Here is a 27034-nt window from a genome sequence, read left to right on the forward strand (position 1 = left end):
CCAATGAATTGGATTTAGAAGCGGTTCCACAAAACTTGAAAATTATCGTATTTCCAGGCTAAAAAGGTTGCGAGTGGCTGCTTTAAGAGTGTGTAATTTTTCACAAGTTTAAGATTTAAAATGTATACAGGGGGCTAGATTCAGGTAGGGGCGCGCATTGTTACTGCGGCGCAGCGTATCGTATTTACGCTACGCCGCCGTAAGTTATAGAGGAAAGCGCTGTATTCACAAAGCACTTGCCTTCTAAGTTACAGCGGCGTAGCGTAAATGGGGCCGGCGTAAGCGTGCGTAATTCAAATGTGGATGAGGGGGCGTGTTATATGTTAATTCTTGGTGACTCGACGTGATTGACGTTTTTCCCCGGCACCGTCCGTGGAATTTCCCAGTGTGCATTGCTCCAAAGTACGCCGCAAGGACGTCATTGGTTTCGACTTGAACATAAATTACGTCCAGCCCTATTCGCGAACGACTTACGCAAACAACGTAAAAAATTCATAATTCAACGCGGCAACGACGTCCATACTTAACATTGCGTACGCCTCATAATAGCAGGAGCAACCTTACGCCGAAAAAGCCCAACGTAAACGACGTAAAAAAATAGCGCCGGGCGCACGTAAATTTGTGAATCGGCGTATCTAGGTCATTTGCATATTCTACGCTGAAAACGACAGAAGCGCCGCCTAGCGGCCAGCGTAAATATGCACCCTAAGATACGATGGTGTAAGAGACTTACGCCAGTCGCATCTTAGGCTAATGTCGGCGTATCTTGCTTTCTGAAAACAGAAAAAAGATACGCCGGCGCAGCTTTTGATTTACGCCGGCGTACCTATAGATACGCCGCGTAAATTCATGCTGAATCTAGCCCAGGGTATTTTAAACTGATGGCACATCAAACATTCCACAGAGGTGTCTACTACAGAACTACTCAATAGTCATATAAATAGAAAGATGACATGCACACTCAAAAACAAATGAGATGACCAAACCTCCAAATCAACTTTCCACTCCTATCAAAAGGAGAAACTGAAATGAAAACAAAAAGAAAGATTCTGTTATCAGTGAACATTGGTAAATAACTCTCTCTCTACCACCCTGCTTCTATGAATCCTTATCCTAATTATATCTGTAAAGTCTAAATTTGGGCATTTATCTGAGGTTACTAAGAGGTACTCATATCGTAGTTACCGATTCTGTTCCGACGTTGGAATATAATTATGTATAGTTCAGTGGAACCTTGGAAATTTGAGCTCAATCCATTCCAGGAGAATGCTTGTAATCCAAAGCACTCGCATATCAAAAGGCAGTTTCCCCATAGAAGTCAATGGTAACAAAGAGAATTTGTCCTGCACTGACTTCTATGGCATGCAATACTGCATGTGGCCAGAAGTGGGGGGGCGCCGGAGAGCCTCGGAAATACTCAGGGATAGTGATGAGCTCTGGCGCGTTCGCACAGTGCACGTGCAGAGCCCGCCAGGAATTCTGCACGGTGCTGCGCCAATCGCAGGCAGGGAGACATATTCCTGATGCTCGGCTGCAGAGTTCGGGAATATGTCTCCCTGCCTGTGATTAGCGCAGCGCCATGCAGACTTCCTGGCAGGCTCTGCACGTACACTGTGCAAACATGCCGGAGCTCATCCCTACTCAGGGACAGCTTGGCTGATCTCGGAAACCCTCGGGAACTGAGCATTTCCAAGTGATTCCGAGTATTTTCGAACAGCTCTGAGTGTCACTGGCGCCCCCGCACCTCTGGCCAAATGCGCTTTTGCACACCCCATTAGCTTGAATTTTGCTTGTTTTGCAAGACAACACTCGCAAACCGAGTCAGAATTAAAAAAAAAAAAAAAGCTGCTTGTTATTCAAAACGCTCGTTAACCGTGTTACTCGTAAACCAGGGTTCCACCGTATATTGCTATTTGCTGATGTTTTCAGCAGATCACTATCTTAGGTGCTGAATTTGATTGGGAAGTCTCTACTATATCCCTGCACCAGGATGCTCAACTCTACTTGACATAAACATGTATTCTCTAGTACTATGGATCATGTTCACCTACTCACTGTTAAAGTAGACGCTAAAAAAAGTGAAGATTTCCCATTTTATAGGAAACATCTAAAATGTTTATTGTGTCTAAAAAACAATACTGTATCCTGAAAGATTACCTTTTTTTCCCCATGAATTTCTCCTTAAAGTGGAGTTCCACCCATAAATATAACATTACATTAGTAGTTTTAAAAAAATGTCATTAGTCCTTTAAGAAAAAGTTTTTCTTTTTTTAGATGCCTTCAAAGTGTTGTTGCTAGGCAGAATAGTTAATCTTCCCTCTTCCTGCACCTAGGTGCTTAAGCTTCCTAACCTAGGTGCTTAAGCTTCCTAACCTACACCGCACAGACTCCTGGGAATGTAGTGGGTGTAACTTTCCAGGAGTCTGTGCACTCCCCAGTCTCGAAGAATCATGTGACTTGGACAGTACAGGTGCTGAAACCTGATCTGAAACCTATTACACTGCTTGTACAGCACTGAGCATGTGCGAGATCTGCAAGGCTGAAATTCAGGAAGTCATACAGTCTGGCTTCATGATGCCCACACTTAAGATGGCCCCAGTCAATTTCTATTTTATAAAGTGTCTAAATGCTTTAACAACCTAACAAAACGGACCTTAGTTTACAGACTAACTTTACTAGAATACATTAAGCTTGTGTATTACAGGGGTATTTATATTTAAAAAGTGAAATTGTGGCCGGAACTCCGCTTTAAAAATATCAGTGTTCTTCCTATACCACGAGCCTCAATAAATGCATATTTCCAGTAAATATCTATAGTGCAACTAGGGCAGTGTGCCTCTGACTATGCCCAATCTAATGACATTTGGTGATGTCAATATTGTTCTGCTCACTGTTATTTACTGCATGCCAGTAATTTCCATTCATTTTGTAAATATCGTACAGGCGGTACCTCAGAATTAGAAGAAACTGTTCAGAAGATGTTATCTTTAAAAAAGATGCAGATTTACTTAAAACAAGACTTTTGGCACACGGTTATTCTCATACATGCCTGAAAAAGCCTTCAAGAGAGCATGCACTAGGACGCGACATGATCTTCTCTATGATCCAGCATAAACACTGACAACAAGTAATCTAATTGGTATCATTACCCAATTTTCTAATTAACATCAAACAATTAGGGAAATTGTTGAGAAATATTGGCATATGCCCACAATGGACCCTATAATTGGCTCGTTTGTACCTGAAACCCCGGCATTAACCTTTAGATGTGCAAAACTTAAAGACAAATTGGTATCAAGTGAATTTCAATATCAAGGGGGAGGTGGCAAAGATCCGTGCAAACGTCCGGGGACTTTTAGATGTGGAGGCTTTTTATGAATACATCCCATAACTTTACCCGATGGGGAAAAATATAGGCCCAAACATTACGCCAACTGAAAGCCAATGGGTGTGGTGCATCTTCTTCTGTGCATGTTTTTACGTAGGGAAGACCAACTTGGAATTTTGGCAACATGATTATAGCCCTATCATCTCTATGAGAACGTGTAATCCAGATCTCCTCCTAGGGAGACATGTGACTGCCATACATGGCGGTACTTTCCCAAAAATATCGTTTGTAATCCTGGATTGGATACATCCAGGTATACGAGGAGGTGGCGGAAATAAAAATAATTTTACAGCATGAGCAAAGGTGGATTTTCCTATTTGATGCTACTTGCCCCCTGGGTTTGAATGAATCTATACTGTTTAGACTTTTTTTTTAGAGGGATTCACATCAGGGGGTCAGAATTTGAATACCCGTATAAAGCCGAGGTACCCAATTTTACCCCAAAAAACTGGGAAAATGTATTGACTTGAGTATAAAACTAGGGTAAGAATGCAGCAGCCACTGAAAGCAGAAAAGACAATGCCCATTTGCACGACTCACTGTGCCCATTGCAGCCTCACTGTGCCCAACCTCACTGTGCCCATTGCCGCCTCCCTGTGCCTGAGTCAGTGTACCTGAAATTTTTGAGGGCTGCGGGCATTCATTGTTTAAAAGTCGCAGTCTCCTCCTGGTCCCGTTCCGTGATAGGCGTTTCTCAGCAGCCTATCACGGACGTCTTCTGATCCTCAGACTCTGTTTCCCAGCAGACACTGTGTTCAGTGTTCCACCTATCACGGACGTTCTCTTGTCCAAGGATGAAAAGACGTCCGTGATTGGCGGAACACTGAACACAGTGTCTGTTGGGAAATGCCTATCACGGAAGGGACCAGGGGGAAGCCGCGACTTTTAAACAATGGATGCTCGCGGCCCTTTAGGTACACCGACTCTAGTATAAGCCGAGGGGGGTGTTTTCAGCCCTAAAAAGAGGGCTGAAAAACTCGGCTTATACTCGAGTATATACTGTAAATCACAATTCCAATTTACAAACTGACAATATCCATCTGTTTTTCCCCCACTGCCAATTGTCCTCATTACACTAGATCCACTGGGTATATTTTTTCCTTCTATTTCTCTGTCCCTTCATTCTTTGTAGTTGTGAGTTTCAGATTTTAGTTTTTTTGTCCTTACCCTCAGTTTTTTGGCAAGATCTGCTATTTTTCACCTATATTATAATTGTAGGTGTTGTATTTACTGGATTCTCACCAACATATATCTTAATGGTGACAAGTGTCTGTAAATGTATGCCTTTTTGCTAGAGCTGGACGATTAATCGTCAAGAATTGTTATCGCAATTTTTTCCCCGTTGCGATCTTGACAAAGTATTTCCCGATCTTTCTATGCAGAGAATTCTTTCTGCTCAGCTGAAGCCGACAGCCGTGAAAAGAAAGCAAAAAAATAAAAAATATGGACAGTCCGCCAAGTATCACAACATTTTTTAGCAGTGGAACGAAGTCTAAACATTGTAACAATTTGTCCTTTGGATCAAAGGAATAGACTTTGGTGTGTAAATGAGGAAAGTTTACCAATTAAAGGAGTTGTAAAGAATGTTTTTTTTTTTTTGCTGAAATGACTGTTTACAGGGTATAGAGACATAATAGTTAACGGATTCCTTTTAAAATTGATTAAAAATTGATAAAAATTAATCATATATTGTACCTGTAGTTTCGTTTTTGCATCTACTTTCCTTTTTGCATTAAGTTTCGTTTTTGCATGTTATCCTGCCTGTGTGCATGTACAGAGCCATAGAGCAGTGATGGTTTGGAAAATGAAACTAGAATCTCCCAGTACTGTGGTCATCAGGAAACAGACAACCAGGAAGTGTCCAGAACAGAGAACAATTACAGCAACATCAGAGCAAAAACGAACAATGGGGACATGAAACCAGGACTGCAGTAAGGTAAAGGAAGCTATTTAGCTAAAAAAAAAATATTTCCTTTAGTGCCCCTTTAAACACTAAACCTTTTTCTGACATTTGTTGGTTTCAAGTTAAAATAATTTTTTTTGCTAGAAAATTACTTAGAACCCCCAAATATATATATATATATATATATATATATATATATATATATATATATATATATATATATATATATATATATATAATTTTTTTTTTAGTAGAGACCCTAGAGAATAAAATCGTGATTGTTGCAATTTTTTATGTCACAATGTATTTGTGCAGCGGTCTTTCAAACGCAATTTTTTGGGAAAAATTACTTTAATAAATAAAAAAATAAAAAAACACAACCAGTAAAGTTAGCCCAATTTTTTTCGTATAATGTGAAAGATTTTACGCCATGAGAATCGTGATCTTTATTCCAGGCAAAAAAAATTGTGATTTTAATTTCGGCCAGAATCGTGCAGCTCTACTTTTTGCTCTTTGCCGCCTGCTATTATCCATGCCGCCCTCTGGGTGGGGTGGGGTGCACTGAGCTGGCCTGCTGTCACTCACACGGCACACAAAGGACGCCAGTGGCGTCAGCACGACAATTACTCTACCAATGTATGTCCTATTTGGAAGCTGCTATGTATGGTAAAAACGCTAATTTTTATGTATTCTGACACCACTGTCATTTTCGGCTCGAAAATTACACTCCTGGCTTTAGAATACTACAAACAATTAATGCTATGTCAGCTGCTCACACTTTACCTTCTCCATTCATGAAACATTTTGTATTCTTTTCGCAAAATTTAAGGTGTTCTGTGACTGGAGAAGAGGAGATTGTGATATTCATCTGACCCTCCTCCAATCACAGAAAACTTTGTACGCTGGGGGAATAATCCAAGAGATTTTATGAATGGAGGGGTGGAGTGCAAGTGACCCACGCAGCCTTCACTATATGCAGCGTACTAGAGTCGGAAGAGTCATTTTCAGTGCTTATAGCAGAAGTCAGAATGCATGAAAGTTAGAAAAAAAAAACACATCCAGCAATAGGATGTAGATCATTGGAGGCAATTCATTTTTACACAGAAATTATTGCTTTTTCCCCCAGAGCTCAGTTTTAAATAAAGCCAGAGAACCTGAACTGGATTTAGAACTTGCAACACCCTAAAATTTGTATGGGAGACGTATAAAAATGCTGCAAAGCTGTACACACTCAGACCTAAGAAGTGAGGCTGCCAGACCAGTTTTCCAGCGTTGTAAACTTCATTAGTAACCCATTCATCCACACACATTCCTGAGGGCTCACTGCCATGGGTGTGTCAATCCTTCCTTCTCTATCCCTTGCTCTCCTTTCACAAGACTTGATCTCAATCCTCCAGTGTAATGATATATAGGAAGAACAAATATCCATAGTGCGGTCAATAGCAAGGAAAAAACAAAAACATTCATATTCTGATAAGATAAGAAGCCATTGGGTTTACAAAGTGGTGGAAGCGTTGGGTAAGCTTGAGCCCACTCCAAAAGAAACTCTTTTGCCCAAGGAGTGAAATGGCTTTATTTACTGTTGTATTGTGAATGGTAGATGTAAACCACCAGTAAGACTTGAACAGAATGAACACCATACATGGTCTACAGATAAAGCAAGTGGTCTACTTCTACAAAAGTCTACACAGCCGATGTGGGCTGAGCTGTGAAAATCACACCATGGCTTTTTAGACCACACGTCTTAGGCCAGCCATAGTCTCGGCCGGTTAGTGCATTGGAACTGTGTATGGGCAGGCTGAATGTACCAAGTAGATCGATCAACTTGGGTACAACCAACCTGCCAGATATTTCATGCAATTATCGCTAGTGGCTGGTGCAGCCGCTAGCAAAAAATCACTGCGTGCCACCCCCCCCCCCCCCCCCCCAGGAGAATACAATAGCTTGGTGGGAGGAAAGAAATTTGCTCCGTGGATGGCCTGTATAAGATTTTCTAATATCACTGGGCTGAGTTAAAGGTCAACTCCAGCCAAAGCTTGTATTTTATTGTGGATAAAGCAGGGAAGTAATAGGTCAGGATTTACTGCTGTGCTTCTACTGGAAAGATTTGCACTTACTTCCTGTCAGGACAGGAAGTGACAGAAAACTGGGATAAATAAACAAACACATTTTTAGCAACATGTGGAAGGGTTCGAACTCTATCCCCCATTCAGATCTGCGCAATTTATTGGGTGACTACTAAAGGGTGATAATGCTAGAGAAATAATCCAATTTTTGTCATGTTTATTTTATCAGGTGACATATACCTGTGCAGGCCCAGTGTGTCCGGCATTCTTGGCATTATTTCTGTGCTGTGATCTGCAGAGAGTTTGTTGGGAGGACCTCAGCCTCCAGCTCCAGCATGTGGTTGATATCGCATACGGTTTTGATGTGGTTTAATGCGTTTTTGATAGTGGTGCACTGAAATTTCGGCCGCCGAAACACATCGGCCGAAAATTGTGTGTCATAGGAGGCGGGAACTCGTTACAGCTGTGATTCAGATCCAGCTCTGACACACATCGCGCTACCAGGCACTGGCAGGCTGCATCTCAGGGGCACTGGGGGGCTGCTCGGCAGGGGCACTGGGGGGCTGCTCGGCAAAGGCACTGGGGGGCTGCTCGGCAAAGGCACTGGGGGGCTGCTCGGCAAAGGCACTGGCGGGCTGCTCGGCAAAGGCACTGGCGGGCTGCTCGGCAAAGGCACTGGCGGGCTGCTCGGCAAAGGCACTGGCGGGCTGCTCGGCAAAGGCACTGGCGGGCTGCTCGGCAAAGGCACTGGCGGGCTGCTCGGCAAAGGCACTGGCGGGCTGCTCGGCAAAGGCACTGGCGGGCTGCTCGGCAAAGGCACTGGCGGGCTGCTCGGCAAAGGCACTGGCGGGCTGCTCGGCAAAGGCACTGGCGGGCTGCTCGGCAAAGGCACTGGCGGGCTCCTTCATTTTCGGTACCAAAATTTCCATTTGGTGCACCCCTTATTTTCGATGCATTTTGCAAGCACTGTACTTCTGATGCGTTTAAGCGTTTCCATTGAAGCCTATGAAACCAAAAATGCAACATGCTGCAGGAAAAAAAAAATCCTGAATCCTTTTCAAAATACGCACAGAAATGAACGTGACCCATAGGAAACCATGTTAATGGACTGTGGTGCATTTCTGCAGAACTGAAAATGCACTGAAAATGCATAGGTATAGCCCAGGTCTTAGGCCTGGGTTATACCTATGCAGGTTGCGGTTTTCCAGGTGCATTTTTTCCACATAAATTGTTATGCTTTTTTAATGCATTGTTGGTGCTTTTTGCTTCTTTGGGAGGTGTCTTGTTTTGCAGGAAAAAACAGCAAAAACGCAGCAGAAATGCATCAAGCACTGCATTTTTGTCGATTTTTTACTATAGTCTATGGAACCAAAAACGCAACCTGCTGCTGGAAAAAAAAAAAACCTTACCCTTTCCAAAAGACGCACTGGTGGAAAATACACAGATGTGAATTTGACTCATAGAAAACCCATGTTAAATGGACTGTAGTGCGTTTCTGCAAAAGTGAAAATGCATAGGAGTAAAACGAGGTCTTAAGAGGAAATGGAGGTAGTGTGGGTGACAGCATTGTACAGTAAGTAAAGATACACATTGCTGTAGCCACCATTTGTAAAACATATGGAAACATTTTGGAATAGTGTTTCATTTATTGGCAGTTGAGTTTACTTCCAATTTTGGGCGGCTAATTCACTTTAACAAGTTGGCAATGTACCAGACAGCAGTTACTGTTTGGCAGTGTCAATGAATGGAGTGGCAACCTCAGTCTGGACTTCGATCAGGCCACGCCCCCAATGCATTTTCCCTTCGAGATTAAACATTTATATAGATAAATAAAAGCTGATCAACGAGCCATAAACATACTGGAAATGTTACAGGCATGTTTACAGCGCATTAGCATAGATTTAAATGGAAGGAGTTGACGAGCTTCAACTCTTCCCAGACTCCACATGTAGCTACAAATTCATCTTTTTGGATTTAATGTCGCTTTTAGTGTTTGTTTTAATTTCATTTGATAAAAATTATATTTATTGTTATGTTATTCATAAAAACATAACACACTGCAGTATGTTAGGAGTTAATGCAGCTCAAAGAAGCGGCTCCTACAGACTTCTGAGCCCTCATTTTTTCTGCCTGGAAACTGCCCTCCATGTTTGGCAATGTGTCCATGAATACTCTAGCGTTTTCAGGCGTATGCTCCTACAGGCAAAAAAAAACACCAAATGCGCGGTTTTGAGTGGAGCTAGTGCCCTAAAGTGTCACGAAAAAGCTCAAAGGAGCTTGAAAAAGCGAAAACGTCTGTTCCAGCTTTTTGTTTTGTTTATACAGCAGTTAAGAAAATACTATCTAGAAGGGTTTGTGAAAAAAATGCAAAAAAGCTCAAAAAGGAGCTTGAAGAAGCTCAATAAAAATGTGCACAAGAGCACACGCTTCTTCAAGCTGAAATAAAAGCTCAAATGCCTGTAAAAGCAGCTTTTCGTTTGAGCTTCAGTGTGCAGCTGTCATTCTCAGGTACTAAATAGAGAAGTCATTGGACTGTATGGCCTGCTATAGGTAGTATCTACCTTCTAATGCCCAGTTTTATTTATTAGCGTCACAATTTATACCGCTTTCTCATGCTATATGTGTTAGTATGTAGCAGTCTCGTACTGAACACGACACTGCACACAGACAGGACTTGCTTTCACTGCTGCCATGTAGAAGAAAACAATATTGCCCATTGACATGATTGTCTACAGAGCTTCTGAGTAGCTAAAGCCAGAGGACAGCATGCACTGTACATCTACTGAACTACTACAGCTAGAGTCTCAGGCAGCCTCCCTTCCCCCGCTGCTTATTAGAAGTTGCCAGCAACACAGTCCTTCCTTCCCACTGATGTGTTAGGAACACAATTGGCTAATCTCCTCTCAATGGAGCGCTGCTATAGGCCAGACGTGAAATCAATCATGAAACTTACTTGACTGAAAGGAGAGAAGCTTTCAAGCAGCTTAACTATTGCAGTGCCTGCTGACTTTGCAGTAAACACTGAGGAGAGCCTGTCAGGCAGCAGGGCCCAGTACACTTATGTGCTGAGGCCTGCAGTCACCGGGAGCCTTCATCTATTACATATGGGGAAAAAAGCTGACAGTGTTTACTGGTTGTCTGTAGTGTACACAGCCATGTGTGGGCCTGGACAATCCTGGCATAGAAGATAAGCTGGGAAATAGAAACCTTGCACACAGCAGCTGTTATTGGATAGATGCAAACACTTTCACAATAAAGCTTGAACAAAATCCTGTTACTTAACCAATAACAACTGAAAAACGTACCCGCTTCATTGTCACTATAGTGTGTAGACCAGCGTTTTTCAACTCAAGGCGCCCCAACACGTCATGTTTTCAGGCTATTATTTTGCACGTGTGATTTGATCAGTTTCACTGCCTTAGTAATTACCACAGCTGTTTCATCTGAGGGAAATCCTGAAAACATGACCTGTTGGGGCGTCTTGAGGAGTGGAGTTGAGAAACACTGGTGTAGACAAGGCCAGTAGGCTAAGGTGACCAGATTTTTTTTATGAAATCCGGGGACATATTTTTTTTTACTAGTAATGGCGGCAATCAGCAACTCTGCCCATCACCGCATAGCCTCTCAAGTCTTACCCTCTGGGCCCCTGGTACTACCGGGTGAGGAGCGGAGGAAGATCACTCCACTGGGGAAGGCAAGGACATAGGCAGGCAGGCGGCTGGCCGGGACTTAAGCCAAGCCAGAAGAACATGCGAGCGGAGCTGAATGGTCATGCACCCGAAACTGAAGAAATATTCCCTCCGCTCCGACCAGCACATGATCATCACAAAGGGGCACAGATAATGGAAAACAATACACCCCCCTAAGCTAGTAGGAGCCGCGGTTTGTAATTCAGATTTTTTTTTTTTTTTTCTGCACTGACTGTCTTTTGAAATTGCCCCAGCCCCCGTTCCAATCCAATCCGGGGAAAGACTTGGTCTGTCCTCAATCCTGGGACTGTCCCCTGAAACCAGGTATGTCTGGTCACCCTACAGTAGGCTACAACTCTGGCCTATGACCATGGCTAATACAGAACAAGCAAACATCCTCATCTGTTCCTAGGTTACATCACACTACTGCCCAAGGATCAATCTCCATCAAGGTCACCATCTGCATGGCGTTTGTATGTTATATTGTACACAATTTACATAGCGCCAACAGTTTACACAGCACTTTACAATGTAGAGGGGGGACAGCACAATTACAGTAGAGTTCTATACAGAAGGTACAGGAGGGCCCTGCTTGTAGAGCTTACATTCTAAAGGGAAGGGGTGGTGGTACAAAAGCCTAAAAACCTGTTGTATGGGTAGCCATACATGTGTCGATTTCATTCGACCCACCCCCCCCCCCCCCCCCATTTAAGCTCAAGGGCTATTTTACACTTGTGGTGAAGTCTGAAGAGCATTCCGCATTAATGTGACCTCTTCGCAGACTGTTTTAACCTGTAAACACCAGCACTGCTGCGCCTTGAGGGGCGGGAGTAGCAGGGCCCTATTTAGCGCAGCAGTGGGTATAATATTGGGGCTGGAAAGCATAATGGTTGCACATGAGCACCCCCTTCCTCTGCCTTGCAGCCACATATTTTACCGCAACCAGCCACCCCAAAAGCAAAAGTGTAAACGAGATGTAATTGACATTACTGGAGTGTACTGAGCTCCACGATATATATATATATATATATATATATATATATATATATATATATATATATATATATATATATATATATATATATATATATATATATATATATATATATCACAATTCCAACCCCCTCGCGATCTTAATCCAGCATTTCCACAATTCATATATCAAGTGCAGAGCAGTTCTCTGCTCAGAGCTGTCAAAAAAATAAAAAGAAGCCAGCAAAGTTTATCACAACATAGCTTAGTGCTGAGCAATAAAAATAAACATTGGGGGTTATTTACGAAAGGCAAATCCACTTTGCACAAGTGCAAAGGTGCACTTTCAGTGCAATTTCAAGTGCAGTCGCTGTAAATGTGAGGGGAAACTCTGCTGATTTTATTATGCACTCATGTGCAAGCTAAAATGCAGTTTATTTTCCTTGCATGTCCCCCTCGGATCTACAGCGACTCCACATCCAAGTGCACTTTCAAGTGCACTTGTGGTGCAAAGTGGATTTGCCTTTAGTAAATAACCCCCATTTATAATTTGGTTCTTTTAGATCAAAAGGTATGTAAACGAGGGCAGTTTAACAACCTAAAGACTAAACCTTTTTCTGGCACTTGTTGCTTACGAGTTAAAATCAGTATTTTTTGCTAGAAAATTAAGTTGAACTTAAAACATTATATATATATATATATATATATATATATAATCCAAAGACATGCTGGTAAATTGGATCTCGTCCAATTGGCCCAGTATATATGTATATATGTGTGTATGACTGTGTGTCCCTAGCGTGTCATGATCCTACGGGGTAAAAATGACCGCACCAGCCAAGCAGATACTGGCTGGAAAAAGCGCCCAGAGGTGATTCAGTTCGCATGCGTTGCGCTATACAAGTCATTCATTCATTCATATACATACACACACACACACACACACACACACACACACACACACACACACACACTATATATATATATAAATATATATATATATATATATATATATATATATATATATATATATATATATATATATATATATATATATATATATATATATATATATATATATATATATATATATATATATATATATATAGGCAGAGACCCTAGAGAATAACATGGCGGTTGTTGCACTACTTTATGTCACACTGTATTTGCACAGCGGTCTTTCAAACACGATTTTTGGGCAAAAAATACACTTCAATTAATTAAAACTAAACAGTAAAGTTAGTCCAATTTTTTTGTATAATGTGAAAGATGATGTTACGCTGAGAATCGTGATCTTTATTTCAAGCAAAAAAAAATAGTGATTCTCATTTTATCCAGAATTGTGCAGCTCTAGGTGTACTACAGAGTACACAACTGCGAGGGCTGTGTTTACCCATATGTTTTGTGCATATCTGTGCAGGCAGCCATATTGATGTCAACTGGGACACAGTAACTGCACAGAAACTGCTTTCAATTAGGTGTCTGCATTCTGGGATCTGCACTGACATCAATGGGATTGTCTGCACGGTACACCTGTGCATCCCCGTGCAGAGAACTATGGACCTCGCAGGGGCATACGCTGTAGTACACCCTGTGAGCCTAATGCTGCGTACACACGGTCGGAATTTCCAACAACAAATGTTCGATGGGAGCTTGTTGTCGGAAATTCCGACCATGTGTAGGCTCCATCGCATATTTGCTGTCGAAATTTCCGCCAACAAAACTTTGAGAGCTGGTTCTCAAATTTTCCAACAACAAAATCCAGTCTCGTAAATTCCGACACACAAAATTCCACGCATGCTCTGAGTAGAGTACGAGACAAAAGCGCTCAGTCTGGTAAAACTAGAGTTCATAATGGAGATAGCACATTTGTCACGCTGTAATGGACTGAAATCACAAGGCTGAAAAAAAAGCATGAATCGTCTCGCACCAAACTTCTACTAACACGACTGGTATTGAACTTCCCTTTAATAGTGCCGTTGTACGTCACCGCGTTCTTGGCGCTCAGGATTTCCGACAACATTTGTGCGACCATGTGCATGCAAGACAAGTTTGAGCCAACATCGTCGGAAAAAAATCCACGGTTTTGTTGTCGGAATTTCCAATCGTCTGTACGCGGCATAATAGCGCAGATGGAGGAAGCCCTACTGCTTGCCATTGTGTTCAGGCACCCACCACTGCCTCAGTACAGTGGCACTGCCAAAGAGTTGGTAAATTTTCATATGAAAAAAATCTTGTCAGTACATTTGATTAATGCCATCAGAGACAAAGGTCATTCAAAAGCACTTTCCATCGGCTGTCGCTGCCATTGCGGGTAGGGGAACCCGCTAGTGTAGCCTTACGGCTTTATGCCGGGACCCTACTGCCCATGCGCAAGGCTCCTCTGCCCTACTGGCCCGCCGGCAGGGGATGGAGCCAAGCGGCGACGTCAACGGCCACAGCTCCCAAAAGTGGGAACAGGATACCTGTCAAAGAGAGCTATCCCCCCCCCCCCCCCCCAAAAGGTGCCAAATATGGCACCGGAGGTAAGAAATTTGCTTTTGGGTGGAACTCCACTTTAAGCCTTATACACACACAATCAGATTTTGGGACAACCGTTTTTGTTGCATGCTAGTCTCATGTCGAAAGTGAAGAGGTTACTCACAATACGAAAATGTTGGTACGACAGAATACAACTTCAGACGTGACGCAACGTGTTGAATCGTTTTGAATGTATTCCTTTGTTTCTGAGCTTGCATAGTCTTGCTCTTATGATTTTTTTCGGGCCTTAATTAAAAACGAAAAATCGGACGTTGAGCTCACGTACGACAAAAATGTTATAGTCTTCACATCCAGCATTTGTCTGACGAAAAAAAACGCAATCAGCCGTCGAAAGCACCGTATTAACGATCCAAAAATCGGCAGAACCTTCGTCGGACTAAATTTTACTTCCGATTTTCGCATCGTTTGTACAGGCCTTACGTGTCCATTTGCTGTGTGGAGGAAAAGCTCAACAAAATCAATTTTTATGACAATCCAAGAAATCCCAGCCAATGGCTGCAATTGTTAGCTGTTTAAAATATTAGTGGTTCACATCTTTGCAATGTGGTGATGTAATTGTGCGTTATAGGGCCTACTGATGACAATGAAAGGGCGTGATAACCCATGATTGTGAATTGCGCATATAAAAGAGCACGAGAACATACAGAGAAGGCACGATTCCAGGCTAAAGGTAAACCCTTTACAGATTCCACATAGATGTGTTGACTTTGCACAGCAACCATACTGTGATCACAAGTAAAGCCAATTCCAGCCGACGTCTCTGTTGAAAGCAATGAGTAGCACACAAAGTAGCAGTCACACCTTGCCTTACATAATTTCATGCATTTTTACAAGCGTTATCAATAATAATGTGTTTGCATATGCCACCTTTGTCATCAATAGGCTCTATAATGTGCATTAATGCATCAAGAAACGGACAATGCATGTTAACACCATTTAAAACATTGGATAATGTACATGCATTGTGGGTTAAAACATATACCGCAACAGCTCGGATGATGGGGGGAAGCTTACTGAGGAGGAACAGGAAGTAGAGCTGGGCAATTTTTTTTTTTTTTTTATAAAAAACTATTTACGATTCAAATTTTTATTTCATTTTTGATGGACACCGCGCCGATCCTGGGGAGCTGCGGTCAGGAGTTTTTAGGAGACTTTAGGCGGACTAGGCCGAAGCCGCGGCCTCGCCTAAAAACTCCTGCCGCAGCGCTTATCCTGAGGAAAATAAATAACTAAAAAAATCGACTTGGTCAAAATCTGAATCGATTTGACCTACCAACTCGATTTTTTTAATCAAATCGAAACATTTTCACAACCCTAACAGGAAGTGAGAGATTCAGACAAAGAAAAAAAACATTTAGAAGGGAAATTGAAGGAAAAGGTAAGTGAACCAACAATGCATTAGTTTAAGAGGAACCTATTTAGAAAATAAAAAACAAAACCTTTAAAACCCCTTTAGCCCTGGTTCACACTGGGCTGCGGGAGTGAAGCCGTGCGAGTTCAGCTGAACTCGCACGATTTCACTCCCGCCGGCAGTCCCGATTTCGGCCGCGATTTAAGAGACATCTGTGCAGGTTTCTGCACAGATGTCAATGTAAATCGCAGCCAGAAATCGCAAAAAGTAGTACAGGAACTACTTTTTGAAATCGGTGCAGCGCCGCAGATGCGGAGTCGCACCGATTAGGACAGTGTCATTGCCGACAATTGCCGCCGATTTAAGATGCGATTTCACATGTGAAATCGCATCTCAAATCGAAGGAAATCGTACCCAGTGTGAACCTGGGCTAAAGAAGCTATTGCACATAGGTGCTTCTACAAATCCAAAGCCCCTTCAGCATTTATTTACGCCTGAACGTTTTATCGCACAATGACCATAGCCTGACAACACTCAAGATGATAAAAAACATTTCTCTCAAATCAGGCAGCAAAAAAAAAAAAAACATTTATGCACGCTTTTTAGCCACTCCCATTTAAGGGCTGTCACTACTATGGGCCAATGAATCTATTAGAAGCTCAGCAGTCTATACATGCTTTTCAGCGGTTTTGCAGAACACACCGTATGTGACGGGGATAAAGTCTGCCCTCTGAAAGATTGTTTTGCAGACTTTGCTCCACAATTGTGCAACTCTCCTGGGCCATATGTGAACGTTTCACCTTTTTCTAGCTGGTAAATAAATACTCGCATGCTGTAAATTGAAGGCCTTCTTGGGACTGCTGACACTGCACTGTCTACATTATGTGACTGCAATCCAACATTGTACATCATATTGCCAGACGATGTCAGGGTGGGTGCAAGTTTTCCTTTCACATCCATTAATATATGCAGACATACTCTCAAAGCATAAGGTCCCATTTTTGCTGTTGCATTTTAATTTTACACATTTCAAAACGCATGTGTTATGATTTGCCATAAGAAACATAGCTTCTGAGTGCTGCAGTCAGCACAGTACAGCTGGCCCATGGGGCCCAGGTCAACTGGGTGGCCTGGGCACCTGATGAACAGGTGAGCCAGCTGTACTGCCTTATCGCTGAAACTGATCCAGCTGTGGCGCCCCCTGCAGCGCAGCCAACGTCTCTTCTTCTCCTCTCCCATTAGGGCTCTTTCACACGTCCGTTCCGTTCGTCCGTTTTTTGGACGTCCGTTAACGGACCGCAATGCTACCCTATGGGCTAGCGTCCGTTAGCGGATGAGCATCCGCTAACGTCCGTTAGCATCTGTCTGCGTTCAGTTCCGTTTTTTTGGACGGAAGAAAACCCTATTTTTCTTCCGTCTAAAAAACGGAACGGACGAAAAACGGACGTTAACGGATAATCCGTTTATCATCCGTTCCGCTAACATCCGTTTTTCTATGTAAAAAGCCCAAAAAAAAAAAAAAAAAACAGGTGGAAAAACTGATGCAAAAACTGATGCAAAAACTGATGAAAAACTGACGAAAAACTGACAAAAAACTGACAAAAAACTGACAAAAAACTGACGAAAAACTGACGAAAAACTGACGAAAAACTGATGGAAAAACGGATCAACTGATGAAAAAAAAACTGATCTGAAAAACTGAACGGACGTGTGAAAGAGCCCTTAGCTGCTGCAGGGGGAGCCACAGGGGGATCAGTTCCAGTATCTACATCCCAGCCCCCCCCCCCCCCCCCCCCCCCAGTCTCCAGAGTTCATCCATTACTGAAGCATAGTAAACCGATTTCTAACAGCAGCAAGTTTAAAAATATAAAAATCCATCTCTGTTTTTCTCTGCGTTTTAGTGTTGGAAGGCCCATAAAGTCAATGGCATCAAACCAGGAATAGGCCGTCACCCCCCATGATGCACTGCACGCACTGTGTAGTACCCTGTGGCATCCTGGGATGCATGATGCAAGTATCCTACAAGGCATTGGGCAGCAGGTGCGTCATTCTCACCTGGATGAGGAGTCAAGAGGTGCCCCCCCCCCCAAAAGAAACAAAAGCTAACTGTGAGAGTGGAATGCCAGGAATTGGGTGGACAGGGTGAAGGCCCGCTTAGAAAGCCTTGGTCAATGGCTGTTAACCCTATCCATTCCATATTCTAAATTCAAAACAGCATTACAAGTCGCACATTAAAATGCAAACACACAATGAGGCATGACAACACACCTACCCAATGCTACAAAACAGAGTGCACCTCTACACACAGATCTAAATGGGCCCCTAATGTATTCTACAACATACAAACATATGGAATGCAGTTCACCCAGTGGTCACTATGCAGCTTATACAAGAACAGTACTATTACTACATCTAACAAACAATGCATTTACAGTAACAGCATTGTAGCTACATAAATACGTCTGATGGTCTAAGCTGGCCATAAATAGATCGATTTTTTTTAATCAGCCAGCTGGTTGATCAAAACAAATGAATTCCCACATCCACACATTTGAGGTCTATGAAGGAATCCTCCCTGCTGTTCTATTGTATTCTGATAGTGAAACTCCTCTGCTGTCAGAATCTACTGATCAGTGCTGACGGCCAATAGGCTGCAAGCACTGATCGAACAAAAATATACCAACAGTCCTGATCGAGAGGAGTCAATTAGAGTGACAAATAGGAACGGCCATAGATGGATCGAAATTTGAACAGTCTGCTGAAGCAGGTGAATTTCGATCCATCTATGCTCAGCATCCGAATGGTGGCCATACTCGCTTCAAATTTTACTATATGGTCCAATCAAAACGAACGACAATCAATCAAAAAGGCATAACTTCCCTTCCAATCGCATTAGACCTGATTTGATCAAACTGTCAGGTGATAAATGATATGTTGCTTTGATGGGACTCAGATTGATCAGATTATGAGACTGCAAGGTGAAAATAGAGATGCAAGACAATATCTTCTAACTATCGATCGAAATCCCTGCTTGTAGCATATCGATCCAATGGGTTCTCCGGTATAGATCCTATGGGGAGAGCTGGATCGGAGAAGAAATTGATGAGAAGCGTGTATGGTCACCATATGACAGACTTGGGGGGAAATGACTTGCACAAAATCCATGGGTTACTATGGGATGCCAGTGCTGCAAAGGTTTTCTCCTGCTTGCACACACTGAAATCAGAGCTGTGTAAAGGACTGGAAATAGCAAGCTGTCAGCTGGGTGATGTGCCCAGCATTCCTGCCCATGTTCTGAGGATGGAGCTCTGCACCCACCATCACCCTGCACAGGGCACATCCAACCAGGGTCCCCCATCACAGTGCCCACCTACCTACCTCCAGCTGACTGCTCCAGCCTGGCACAGCGACCAGCCTCCTCATCCTGACAACCGATGATGATCAGCAATCTCAATCCAAAACCGAAATTAAAACTTCACCTTATCTTAACTCCCAATCCAGGCTTCCTAATCACACCTCTTCTTCTTCTCCCTTCTGACATTTATTTCGTAACAGGCTCTGCTTCCTGGAATGGTGTGCAATGTGTGCTGAGACCCGAGAGCCATCCACACAACACACAGACCCGGTCCCAATGTGCAGCGTGTGTGCCCAGAGATCAGGAGGAAGTTACTTACCAATAGTAACAGATCGCAGGATCAAAACTAAAACTGACGGCTCCAGATCGAAAGCAAAACAAGGAGAGGAAAGTGAGAGAGAGAGAGAGCTGAGCCCGGAGAGAGAGATCCCCCCTCCCAGGATTTGTTTGTTTCGTGTTTGCTCAGCACAAGGACAGGGAAGGGAGGAGGAGGAGCCTCCTTCTCATTGGTGAGCCCGCCCCCCGACACAGCCATTCTCTGCACAAGGCAATTTCATTTTCACTTCCCTCTCCTTGTTTCCTCTGCTACTGGCTCCTCACTGGGGAGGAAAGGGCGGACAAGCAGGGGGCCCTAGGAGCCGGGAACACAGGACAGGGGCCCCAGGAACACAGGACAAGGGGGGAATACATCCACATATACTGCCATTGTCTGGACTGCAGACAAGCAAATGCTCATATATTACCAATGAGACCAAAACATTGCCCAAAAATGGACACATTTCATTGTAAACTCTATGGCCCGGATTCATAAAGCACTTACGCCGACGTATCTCGAGATACGCCGCGTAAGTGTAAATATGCGCCGTCGTATCTGTGCGCCGTGCCCACAAAACTAGATACGCCTAAAAATAGGCTTCCTACGACCGACGTAACTTGCCTACGCCGTCGTATCGTGGGCGCATATTTACGCTGGGCGCATTTGCCGCTCCCATTGATTTTCTATGCACATATGCAAATGAGGGAGATACGCCGATTCACGAACATACTTGCACCCGGCGCATAATATAAGTCGTACGTCCGGCGTAAAGTTATTCCCCATATAGGAGGCGCAACTCATGCAAAGGTATGGACCAGGGAACACAAGCCATCGTATTTTACGTCGTTTACGTAGTACGTGAATAGGGCTGGGCGTAGGTTACATTCACGTCGTAGGCAGTGATCCGTCGTATCTTAGGGAGTAGTTCCGACGTGATTCTGAGCATGCGCACAGGGATGCGGCCACAGGACGGCGCATGCGCCGTTCATTTTAATTACTTCTATGGCGCTTGCCCCATCATTTGCATGGGGTCACGCCTCATTAGCATGGCTCACGCCCACTTCCACCTACGCTGGCTTACACCGAGGAAACCCAGAGTATCTTTAAGGCCGGGTACTAACGAGCAAACATGTACGATGAAACCGGTCCGTCGGACCGTTTTCACCGTACATGTCTGCCAGAGGGCTTCTGTACGATGGCTGTACTAACCATCGTACAGAAGTCCGCGCGTAAACAATACGCGGGACGTGTCCGCGTCGTCGCCGCGGCGACGTGGGCGGGCCTGCCATTTAAAGGCTTCCACGCATGCGTCAAAGTCATTCGACGCATGCGAGGGACGGCGGGCCCTCGGACATGTACGGTAGGTCTGTACTGACGACCGTACATGTCCGAGCGGGCAGCATTCCAGCGGACGGTTTTAAAACACGTCCAGGAATATTTGTCTGCTGGGAAAAGGCCCGGCGGGCAAATGTTTGCTGGAATTCGGCCCGCTCGCGCCTACACACGACCAAACATGTATGCTGAAACTGGTCCGCGGACCAGTTTCAGCATACATGTTTGGTCGTGTGTATGGGGCCTAAGAGTGAGTGGGAGCGAGTGCTTTGTGAATCCAGTGCTTGCCTCTGTGCGCTACGTCGGCGTAGCATATATTAGATACGCGACGCCCGCATAAATATGCGCCGATGTATGTGAATCCGGGCCCAGATATATATATATTTTTTTTACAAAGGGGTCAATTCACTGAGGTTGGGTTCACACTTGTGCGACCACAGACTTCGCATGTGATTCGCACCGTATTGCTGCGCAGATCACATGGGATGTCTGCAATGCAAATTCAGCCATACAAACTGTCGCATTCGCACCAAAATGGTGCAGAAACATTTTTTTGGTCCACACTGGAATTGGATCGCATGGGTGTTCACACACGATTCCTACACCATTTCACAGTTAGCACTGCGAACCGATCTGGGGGTGTCACATAGGCGTGTGCCCAGGCACACCCTAATCACCCTGTGCAGCACAGATTCCCCCTACTGCCTAGGTCCCCCCCCCCCCTCCTTCCCCTTGCAGCGCTGCCAGCTTCCCTACTCTCCCTCTGGCTGTTGCTGCAGGGATGTTTTAGGATGGGTGGGGGAAGGGGTCGGTAAATATGTAACTTACCGGCCCCTTCTCCTTTCATCGTGAGTGTTTGGTAGTATGTGTTTGAGCTTTGAGCTGCACACCCTAAGGCCTCATTCACACTTGGCCGTTCGGGTCCGTCTCTCAGCGGACCTGAACGGCCGCTCCATGCATCGCTATGGAGCGTCGGATGTCAGCGGAGACATGTCCGCTGACATCCGACCCGCTAAAAACAGACGTATGGGGGCCACGTCCCCATCCGTCCATGCGGAACGGATCAGGTAAGATCTGATGAAAACGGACATGCTGTCCGTTTTCATCAGATCGCTCCATGCCCGACAAGCCCCTCCCCGCTCAGTGAGCAGAGAGGAGCTTGTCATCGTCGGCTCAGCGGAGATCTGCGGACTGATCTCCCGCTGAGCCGACGGGAGCAGGCGGACTCTGTAGCGACGGAGTCCGCCAAGTGTGAATGAGGCCTAATGCTATAGGCTGCACACACCTATCATTAACTTTACATTGACACCTGCAGCGGTTCACAGATGTCAATGTGAACTGCCGGCGTTTCAGGTGCCATGCCGGAACCCGCACAGAAATCGCACTGGTTTCCGCATCGCACAAGTGTGCACCCAGCCTAAAGGTTACCATGGTTAGCATGTGATATGAAGGTCATGTTTTTGGAACTATCATATGAGATGAGAGCCAATTCATCAAAGTAAAATATCGATTGTGAAGTAAATACCACACATTTGTTAAAATATTGAGGTAAATACTGTAAAAAAAAAAAAAAATTATAAATCATTAACCACTTCCTGCCGGGAGGACGTCCTCCAGTTTCCGTGGTTATACCGGTATGATGAATGCACCTACAGACTTCGTTCCCAGTCGCAGGTCATCCAGCCCGGCACTTACCCCATCTAGGTTGCGGGCAGTGGCTCCTGTGTCTTCTCCTCTGCTGCATCATGGTGGCCTCCGCGAATCCTCCCTCCTCCACCTAGGTGTCCAATAGGATCGCCTGTCCTGTCAGCCAATTGGGTGACGGGTCTTAAGACCCGCTTCCTGATTGTCTGGGAGAAAGATCAGTGTGGCAATAGCGAATATTGATTCGCTATGGTCACACAACTGGGTGGGCTCGGAGCACAGTGCTCTGTGCCCCAAGCCCACCCTTTTTGAAGCTTATTAGAGCCTCTAATCACGTGATTCATAGCCCCCCCTATTGGAATTTGTGGGCGGCGTCCTGTATGTGGGTTCAGGGCCGAACACATGGATGGGGGGGCAGTGCCCGTGTGCCCCAAATGGACGGGCCGCTACTGATCATTCTGGTATGTGTGTTTTAATACAGCGATTCCCTAACATGCAGAAGTGATCTGAGTGGCTAATTAGATTCACATTGCTGCAGGTTAGAAATCATATTTCAACCCGGAAATGCTGTCTGACTTCGGGGGCGATTTGACAGACATCTGGCTCCTGTGTCACTAAATTTGATTGATAGCAGCAGGAGCCAATGGCCAAGTCCTGTTGTCTGTGTCAATGGACGCAGCAGCAGGACACGGGAGCGCACCCGCATGAGTGCCCCAAGGGAGAGCGGCTCTCCAATGGTACACTCAAGAAGAGGAGGAGCCAGGAGCACTGCTGAGGGACCCCAGAAGAGGAGGATCAGGGCCATTCTGTGCAAAACCAACTGCACAGAGGAGGTAACTATAATGCCGCGTACACGTGACCATTTTTAATGGTCTCGAAAAAACAATGTTTTTTTTTTTACCCGATTCTTGTCAAGCCTGCCTTGCCTACACACGATTGTGAAAAAAAAATGCTCTAGCAAAGCGCGGTGACGTACGACAGCACTATAAAGGGGAGGTACCATTCGGATGGCGCAGCCCTTGGGGCTGCTTTTGCTGATTTTGTGTAAGTAAAAGTTTGGTGAGAGACGATTCGCACTTTTCAGTCTTCGTGCTTTTCAGTCTGTTACAGCGTGACGAATGTGCTATCTCCATTACAAATGCTAGTTTTACCAGAACGAGCGCCCTCGTCTCATAACTTGCTTCTGAGCATGCGCGGTTATTTTCACGTCGTTAAAGCCTACACACGACATGAAAGAATAGAGCAAGTTCTAATTTTTTTATATCCATTTTTCAAGTCATGAAAAATGCTCTGGAGCCTACACACGATCGTTTTTAATGACTTTTAAAAAAAAGTGATTTTTCACGTCATGAAAAACGGTCGTGTGTACACGGCATCACATGTTTTTTTATTTTTTTAAACACACCTTTAGATATCCTTTAAACACTTGTGGACCGTCCGCTGTCATTATACAACGGCTGTTTGAAGTGGAATACCGCTGGTATGACAGCATATAGCTGCCATAACCCCGGTATTCTCTTCAATGCAAGACATTCCTCTTTCAGATAATGTGTACTTTATTGCTAAAATCATCCCCGCCCCTTGCAGAGTAGCACTAGCATCGGGAGCGTGCGGCACGTGTAATAGTCATTGCGCATACACTGTGTAGAGCTGACTCTCATATGTTTGGCTATTTTCGGAGGCTCGTTTGAGGTTCGTACTGCGCAGGCACAGTACAGGGGGGTCCTAATCCGCCAGGCGGAACTTATTTGGCAGAACACCGGAACACCACTTTAACTAGTTAATGCATTTCACACGGGCGGACCGTTCAGGTCCGCCTGTCAGTTTTTTAGGCGGACCTGAACGGGTGCTCCGTGCACCTCTTTGGAGCCACGGATGTCAATGGTGACATGCCTGTTAACATCTGACCCGCTCCGATCTGCCAAAGTTTGGCGGAGGAAAACCCCACTTTTCCATCCCTTTGGCGGATCGGATGACAACGGACTCTACGGTCCGTCATCATCCGATCCCCCGTAGGGGAGAGAGGCACTCTGACAGGTCGGTCCCTGCATAGTGTGCAGAAACAGACCTGTCATCTGCCTGCTTAGTGGGGATCAACGGAGTGATCCCGGCTGAACAAAGCGGAGCCCGCACACAGACAGCCCCGTGTGAAAGGGCCCTTAAGGTGAAAAACCTTAAAGGAGTTGTAAAGGAAAATGTTTTTCTTTCTCGTACATCACGGGACACAGAGCGGCATATTCATTACTATGTGGGTTATATGGAGTACCTTCAGGTGATGGACACTGGCAATCTCAAACAGGAAGTCCCCTCCCTATATAACCCCCTCCCATAGGAGAAGTCCCTCAGTTTTTTCGCCAGTGTCTTAGGTGTTGGTCACGAATTAGCTTGGCCCCACGTCCTTGGGACCAGGGCAGGCTAAACGGATCTGTCCAAAGGGCCTCAGTGCTAAGGTGGACAGTACCCGGGCCCCAAGTCGTGGGGTGTTGCCTATAATGCTTCTCCTAGGAGGGCTGGACCCTGGGCCCAGGACTTTGGCTTTTCAAGATCAAAAGTTCCTGTTGCCAGGGTGCTGTATAGGTCCAGGGCAGAGGTGTTCCTTGGGACCCCAGTACCTGAAGGTCTAGTACGCTACCCACGGAGAAGGGAGAAGATTGGACCACTTGCTATGCAGACTGTCCTGCAGCCTGGAACAGGTAAGGGGGGGTTTGCGGGACTTGGTCCGTCGGCAGGCCCCCCGGGGAGAGTCTGGTGGTTCAGCCTGGGTATGCTCTGCATGGGCTAAGAGGTCCACTATGTCAGTCTAAATTACAGGATGGTCTAATGTCACCCCAGTACCTAGCCCCCCTTGTTTTGGTTTGTATGCTTATTTTTTCTGCTGCTATTCTCTGGCTGCTATGACATCAGGTCTAGGACCAAAATTGTCTTACCTCCAGGGTTGTTTTCCAGCGCTCCATGGGAAGGTGCACATGGCTCCAGCTTGGCGTCCTCCTTCCGGGTGGCGCACGCGTATGGCGCGGGTGTGCGCGCGAGACGGTGCATTAATACAGGGCGGCGGGGAACGTGTCGTTCTGTGTCCCCTTGGCGCGCACCGCTGTGTGCATGTGTAGAGGGGAGGCGCCGATTGTCAGGAGGAAGGGGGCGTCCCCTCCTCTCTGTTATCTTCAGCTCAGTGAGTGAGCTGAAGTGCTGCAAGACGGACGCAGAGCGATGGAGCTCCTAGGGTGATGAGCCTGACACCTAGTGGCATGAAAAGGGTATTGCAAGTCCGGAGTTTTCTCCCCAAGGACTGATTTCTCTGTAAAGCCTAGACCCTTGCAGCAGCTGGCAAGCACACAAACTTGGGAACAGTCAAAAAGAAAAAGAGAATGGCTGTCTTTTCCCAGTAATAATAATAAGTCGCAGGGACAGGCCTCAGGTGGCAAGAGACCATGGGCTCGTAAGCCAGCAAAACCAGCCCCCAAGTCAGCCCAATGATGGGACGCCCCCGCTCTATCGGGTGGGGGGAAGGCTTCGGTTCTTTGCAGAAGTTTGGGAAGCCAATATCCCCGACAAGTGGGTTCTTTCCTTGGTCACCGCAGGGTACAAGATAGAGTTTCTGGAGTTGCCTCCTCTTCATTTTCAGGAATCAAGGATTCCAAAAGATCCAGTAAAGAAAGCGTGTCTGCTGGCAGCTTTGGATCGTCTACTATTCCAGGGGGTAATCATAGAGGTGCCAGCCCAGGAACGGGGGCTAGGCTTTTACTCCAACCTATTTATCATTCCAAAGCCCAACGGCGACATCAGACCAATCCTGGATCTGAAGGGTCTGAACTCTTACCTAAGGGTGCGCACCTTTCGGATGGAATCCGTACGGTCGGCGGCAGCTGCCTTGCAGCAAAACGATTATTTAGCCTCAATAGATATAAAGGATGCATACCTACATGTACCAATCTTTCAGGGGCATCAGAGGTTCCTGCGCTTTGCAGTCGCAGAACGCCACTTCCAATTTGTGGCTCTCCCCTTCGGGCTAGCTACAGCCCCCCGGGTATTCACAATGGTCCTGGCTCCCATCTTAGCCAACCTAAGGACCCAGGGAGTCTCGATCCTAGCCTACCTGGACGACCTCCTTATCATAGACCACTCTGCTTCCAGCCTAAATCGAGCAGTAGCCCTTACGGTCCAATTTCTCGAGGTATTCGGCTGGGTTTTAAACCGAGAGAAATCAGCCTTGCAACCCACAAAGCGGTTGGAATACCTCGGCATGCTGCTAGACACGGAACAACAAAAGGTGTTCCTACCTTTGGCAAAGGCCGAAGGTGTCAGAGAGTTAATCCGGTTGGTTCAGAGCAAAAGAGAACCAACAATTCGCTTATGTATGCGATTACTGGCCAAACTAGGGCCACCTTCGAGGCGGTACCTTATGCTCAGGCTCACACTCGAGTCCTACAGGCGGCCATTCTATCAGCTTGGAACAAAGATCCAGCGGCCCTGGATCTTC

At 45.3% G+C, this 27034-nt stretch overlaps 1 protein-coding gene across 3 annotated transcripts in view; it reads right to left on the reverse strand.

Moving 5' to 3' along the window:
* Window positions 1-19752, reverse strand: part of LOC120921409 (interferon regulatory factor 2-like) — a 91914-nt gene extending 72162 nt beyond the window's left edge. Inside the window, exon 1 of one of the 3 annotated variants that reach the window (XM_040333987.1) lies at window positions 19585-19752. Coding sequence is in view for 1 of the 3 variants with exons in the window: in XM_040333986.1 (XP_040189920.1) it covers window positions 19289-19333 (45 nt within the window). In the remaining 2 variants the exon portion in view is untranslated. The other 2 variants (XM_040333989.1, XM_040333986.1) reach the window with 2 other exon arrangements.
* Window positions 19753-27034: the final 7282 nt, after the last annotated feature.

Source organism: Rana temporaria, chromosome 1 (assembly GCF_905171775.1).
Source record: "Rana temporaria chromosome 1, aRanTem1.1, whole genome shotgun sequence".
NCBI classification, from domain to species: Eukaryota; Metazoa; Chordata; class Amphibia; order Anura; family Ranidae; genus Rana; species Rana temporaria.